The sequence below is a fragment of the Tupaia chinensis genome, unplaced genomic scaffold, assembly GCF_000334495.1.
Source record: "Tupaia chinensis unplaced genomic scaffold, TupChi_1.0 Scaffold000231_1, whole genome shotgun sequence".
NCBI classification, from domain to species: Eukaryota; Metazoa; Chordata; class Mammalia; order Scandentia; family Tupaiidae; genus Tupaia; species Tupaia belangeri.
The window spans coordinates 795,911-801,169 of NW_006159706.1; the positions used below are offsets into that span (position 1 = coordinate 795,911).

The following is a 5,259-nucleotide window of genomic DNA, read 5'->3' on the forward strand; positions in this document are numbered from 1 at the left end:
CGGGGCGGGGGCCCTCCGCCGCCATCACACCGAGCGCCCAGCGCGGCTTGTCGCCCACCTCCACCTCCCAGTAGTGCTCGCCGTTGGAGAGAAGCTGGTGCGCCACCACCGCCACCGCCTTGTCGAACTGGCGCGGGTCCTCTCCGGCAGGAGGCGCCTTCTGCTCAGAGCACTCCACGCGGCGGCCGGTGGGAGACACCACCAGGCTCGGGTGCGCAGAGCTCTGGTCGAAGGTCAGCTCCTCCATCGCTGCCAGCGTTAGGACACAGTGGTCAGGCCCCCGCGTCTTGCCTCCCTCGAAACTTCTCCCAACCCATTTAGGCGCCAGCCTCACCTCCTCTATCCTCCCCACATCTCTGAGAGGTGAGCCCCTATTGCTTAATGGCTTAGGCCAAGGACTTCACTTCTCTGAGCCCGGTTTGCTCAGCTATGAAATGAAGCCCCTCCAGGGTGGTGGCAGGACTGAGTTGTTACAAGGCTTGTGACACCCTCTCAGGCCCAGGAAGGGCCCAAGGCCACAGAGCAGGAGATCCTCAGAAAGCCCAGCCCTCAGTCTTGGCCTAGTCTCTAGGCCAAGTACTACCCGACCCTTGAGTAAAACAAGGGTCCCTCCATCCCCGCGTCCCAGGAGGTAGTAAAGGCTGCACCCGTCAATGTGCGTGGCCAGGAGCTGTGGAACCTGGAGCACCCCATGTACCCCAGCTCTCAGGAGAGAAGGATGAGCCATCGGGCCTTCCCAGCCACGAAGTGCCAAGTCAATGTCTGAGCCAGGCCAGATCCAGGTTCCAGTCCTGCAGATCCTCATCCCCAGTGAGCAGAAATCATCCTCTACACTGTGCAGAGAGGGGCAGGGACTGGTCCAGGCCCTACCTTCCAGGCTGCCAACGGCAGCAGCACACTGTGGCACTGTCCCCTCCAAGACAGTCACCCACCATAAGCCCCATGTCCTCAAAGGTCTTCCCCTTCATTAGGGGGCTGCAGGGTACCTGCTTTGATGGCCTTCCCATTTGGGACCAGGAGGCCTCTCCATGTGTGGCTGGGGTCTCCCGTCACCATGCAGTTACACACACAGGCCTGGAGTCAGCCCCTCCCAGTACCTGGCATCAGCGCCCGGAACATCTTCCTCCACACCTGGAATTTGAAGTCATCTGAGATGATAGGCAGCTGGATGTCCAGACGGGCAGGTGGTGGGGACTCTGCCAGAATCTTCTGCAGCCTGGGGTGAGAGGTGAGGAGGTGAGAAGGGGAGGTATCTGTGAGGAGGAAGTACCCAAGGGGAGGAAGGCCAGGGCTCTTAGTGGGGAAGGAGCCCAGGATCTCCTCACATCACACCCCTGCTTAAAACTCTTCTGTTGGAGTTCCAGTTTGGGAAGAGGATAAAATTCTGGAGCTGGATGGTGGTGGTGGTGGTGGTTGTACAACACGAATGTACTTGATGCCTCTGAACTTAAAATGTGTGCTTAAAAATGCTGAAAATGGGGCCAGCAGGTGGCGTGGTGGTTAAGGCACTGGACACTCCCACATGACGGACCACGGTTTAGGTCCTGGACCAGATGACTTGCTTTCTCACTTTCCTTCTCTCTGTGTGTCTGTCTTTCTCTGGTTAAATGAAAGTAAATGAAATGAATAAATAAAATTAAATAAATAATTCTTTTTTAAAAAATGCTGAAAATGGTCTATTTTGTGTGATAACATATTTTACAAGGAAAAAAAGTGTTTGACCTTCTGCTGGGATAAGGCCCAAGCTCAGCCCTTCCCTGTTTGCCCCACCTGCCACAGCAGCCGCACCGTCTCTCCCGCTCTCCCGTCTTTGCACTTACTGTTCCTCCGCCTGTGGTGCTCTTCCCCCAACCCTACCTAGTCAACTTCTATTCATTCCCCCAGAGTCCAGCTCAGGTGCCCACTCCTCTGGGAAGCCTTCCTGGCCACCCCTCCCCTCCACAGCAGCACTGGGCACACAGCGATGCCAGCGTCTCTGCCTGGCCTGGGGTCAGATCAACACAGGGTGTTCCATACAGCAGGGAGACAGAGTGGGCTGAACTGGGCATGTGCAGCACATTGTGAGTAGAAGGCAAGCCAGCTGGTATGCCCAGCAGGCTAGGCTAGGTGGGCAAAGGGCCAGGCAGGGCCAGGTTGAGCTCACCTGCTGGTCACCAGGCAGTATTTCTGGAGAGAGAGAAAAAGAGATGGACATGAAGCAGGGGGGAGAAGCTAGGGATTTCTGAGGATGGGGTCAACAATTAGGAGAAGTGTGGACAGGAAGTATCAGAAAAACCCAAAGAAACCAAAACTCAAGGCCACCCCTAGCCCTTGACCTTTATGTGAATTAGAAAATGGTAACCCCTCCCCAAGAAACTAATTCCACTTGTTACAAGATTGTCCTGATAAATATACAAACCTGCCATGTCTGTGACATGAATGGGGCCCACTTACGGTGCCCTTACTGTGCCCAACCTAAACAACCGTGGTTGCAATTGTGAGGCCTGCCCCCCCTGACTCTGGCTCATCCCTACCCCTGTCTGGACCTCAGGGTCCCCAGCTGACAGCAGGATGAGGTCCCTGGGGACTACGTCGTGGCCAAGGGGCGAGGAAAGGAGGTCATCCAGCACTCACCATGAGGAACTCAGTCTGCGGTTTGTCAGCCACCTCCTCCAGCACCTTCTCCATCTGCTGCAGCTGCTCCAGGTAGGATTTCAGGCCCCCCAGCTCCCGCTGCAAGGCGACCCCTGCCTCACCCCGCACACGTTCTGCCTCACGGTCCAGAGAACCCTCCAGTGCAGCCAGGAACATCCGCATCTTGCCCAGCTGCTCCCCTACAGCCCCCCGAAACTGACGCACTGTCTCCTGTAGAGGGCAAGGGTTACAGACAGGCAAAGGCACTTGACCGGGGATCCCGAGGCTTGGCCCTCCGTCCCCAGGCTCTGCCACACTGAGCCCCTCACCTCCATCTCCACCAGCTGATGCTCCAGCACGGCCACACTCTTCTCCTTGCGCATGCATGCCTCCTGCAGCTGCAGCTTCTGCTGTGGGAGCTGCGACTGAGGGGCGTGGAGGAAATGAAGAGGTGATGCGGAAGCCACCCACCCCAAACCCACACCTCCTACCCTACACCTGCACTCTGTAACTCAGCTAAATGCCAGCTCCTCCTCCAGCCATCCTCCCATCCCCAAACCCACTTGCAAGCCCCCACGTCCTGGCCAGCTCCAATCCTGAGGTCTGAAAGTTTTGTGCTCCCATTGTCTATTTTTACTTCCTCCCTGACCTTGTCTCTCTGATCCCACCCCCTCAGCAGTTAGCCCACCAGCACAGGTCTTTGCGAGGACGACAAATACAAATGTGCTTTGTTCTCCACCACCAGACAGGTGAAGACAGAACTCCGCATGCAGCAGGCTTTCGAGGGGTGGTGAGTGAAGTATATGTAAGAGAAGAAATACGGCCACAGAAATGGCTCATTACCTGCTGATGATAACATGTATAGTATTCTCAACTGGACTGGTCTGAGAAGTATTTCATGTTCCGTAAATTCTTTTTACAAGCCAAATGATATAGAGTGATTGAATGTTTAAAAAATAAAGAGAATAAATAATAATAATAATAATAATAATAATAATAATGAAGAAATGCAAGGACCAGCAGATGGCGTAGCGGTTATGCTGCTGGACTCCCACATGGCCAACCACAGTTCGAGTCCTGGACCTGGTGGCTTAAAACTCACAACAGGCACATGTGCGTGTGTGCTCAAGATCCCAAGAGGAGAATGGAGAAGGGACTGTGGGTGACCATCCCCTCTGGAGTCGGGGGGTAATTTCTCACTTTCCCTTTTACTGTCTCTGTGTGTGCCTCTCTCTCTCTGGCAAATGCACACACCCTAAGGGGGAAAAAAACTCTTAAAAAAAAAAAAAGAAGAAGAAATGCAGCCTCCTCTTCTTCCTGGGCTTCACATCTCTCTCTCTTTAATTGTCAGAGGACGTGTGTACTCACCAGAGAGAGAGACAGAGACAGAGAGGGAGAAAGTACGTCCAATGGGGTGTGATCATGCTGCAATCCCTACTCCTCCGTTTCTCCATTCTGTTAGAATTTGGGGCACGCACATACCTGGTGAGTTTTCCAAGCCACTGGGGCCAGGATTCAAACTGCAGTTGGTCGTGTGGAATCTGTCTCCCTTAACCACTGGGCTATGGACCAGCCCTCACCCCTCTCTTAAAAATATAACATTAGTTTCGGGACCAGCAGATGGAGTAATGGTTATGTCGCTGGACTCCCACATAGTCGACCACCTTTGGAGTCCCAGACCTGGAGGTTAAAAACTCACACTGGGCACATGTGCATGCGTGCCCAAAATCTTGAGAGGAAATAGAGGAGAAGGGATTGCAGCATGAACATCCCCCCCTGGGGTGATTTCTCGCTTTCTGTCTCTCTCTGTCTCTCTGGCGAGTGCACACACCTTATGGCAAAAATCTTTCTTTAAACACACACACACACACATACACACACAGCGTAACATTACCCTGAATCATCCTGACCCCATTCAGCCTCCCTGCATATCCATGGGTTCTAGGGCAGGCAATTTAATAAAAGCATCCCCTGCATTGGCCCATCAGACACATCTGTGGACTGGGTCCTACCCGAGCCTGCCAGTGTGTGATTCCTGAAATGATTCCAGGAGCCACAGGGAAGGAAGCTCCTAATGGCTCCTGCCAAGGTCATTTCTTTGCTGGGATTTTCTTTGCCAGGGAGGTGTATGACCCTGGAATCAGTGAATTCCATTCCTGCCTCCATGGCTTCCAGTCTGTTTCCTCCTCTGCAGAATGAAAATAGCCTCACCAAATCGGTGCACTTCCGAACCCCTTCCCGAGAGCAACCGGGACCCCCAGGCAGGTTTGCCAAGGAGTCTCCTACCGACAGCAGCCACAGGGTTGGACCATGGGCTCTCTCACTGGCAGCCAGGTAAGTCTCCTCCCCAGGTCGTCCTCCCGTGCAGCGCCCCGCCTGCTGCAGGTCAGGGCGGGCCTGGTGGCTCGGGATGCCAGGCCATCTGAGGTTCAGAAGTGGCAGGGCTGAACCATGGGGAAGAAGCGCGACGCCATCCTGGACGCGCTGGAGAACCTGACCACGGATGAGCTCAAGAAGTTCAAATTGAAGCTGGGGGCGGCGCGGCTGCCCGAGGGCTTTAAGAACATCCCGCGGGGGGCGCTCGGGCAGCTCGACGCCGTGGACCTCACCGACAAGCTGGTCTCCTTCTACTGCGAGGACGACGCC

The 5,259-nt window shown here is 54.7% G+C and overlaps 2 protein-coding genes across 3 annotated transcripts in view; one reads left to right on the forward strand and one right to left on the reverse strand.

Moving 5' to 3' along the window:
* TRIM72 (tripartite motif containing 72) overlaps positions 1–5,259 on the reverse strand; it is an 11,404-nt gene that overhangs the window by 1,031 nt on the left and 5,114 nt on the right. For both annotated transcript variants that reach the window (XM_027771692.1, XM_027771691.1), the window contains exons 3-7: positions 2,943–3,038; positions 2,614–2,844; positions 2,144–2,166; positions 1,098–1,216; positions 1–249 (exon numbers count right to left, since the gene is read on the reverse strand). The exon at positions 1–249 is cut by the window's left edge and continues 1,031 nt beyond it. In XM_027771692.1, coding sequence (XP_027627493.1) covers positions 1–249; positions 1,098–1,216; positions 2,144–2,166; positions 2,614–2,844; positions 2,943–3,038 — 718 coding nt within the window. The remainder of the gene's footprint in view (positions 250–1,097; positions 1,217–2,143; positions 2,167–2,613; positions 2,845–2,942; positions 3,039–5,259) is intronic.
* LOC106734828 (pyrin domain-containing protein 1) overlaps positions 4,440–5,259 on the forward strand; it is a 3,027-nt gene continuing 2,207 nt past the window's right edge. The window contains exon 1 of the mRNA XM_014587668.2: positions 4,440–5,256. Within this exon, the coding sequence (XP_014443154.1) occupies positions 5,065–5,256 (192 nt within the window). The 5' untranslated portion in view covers positions 4,440–5,064. The remainder of the gene's footprint in view (positions 5,257–5,259) is intronic.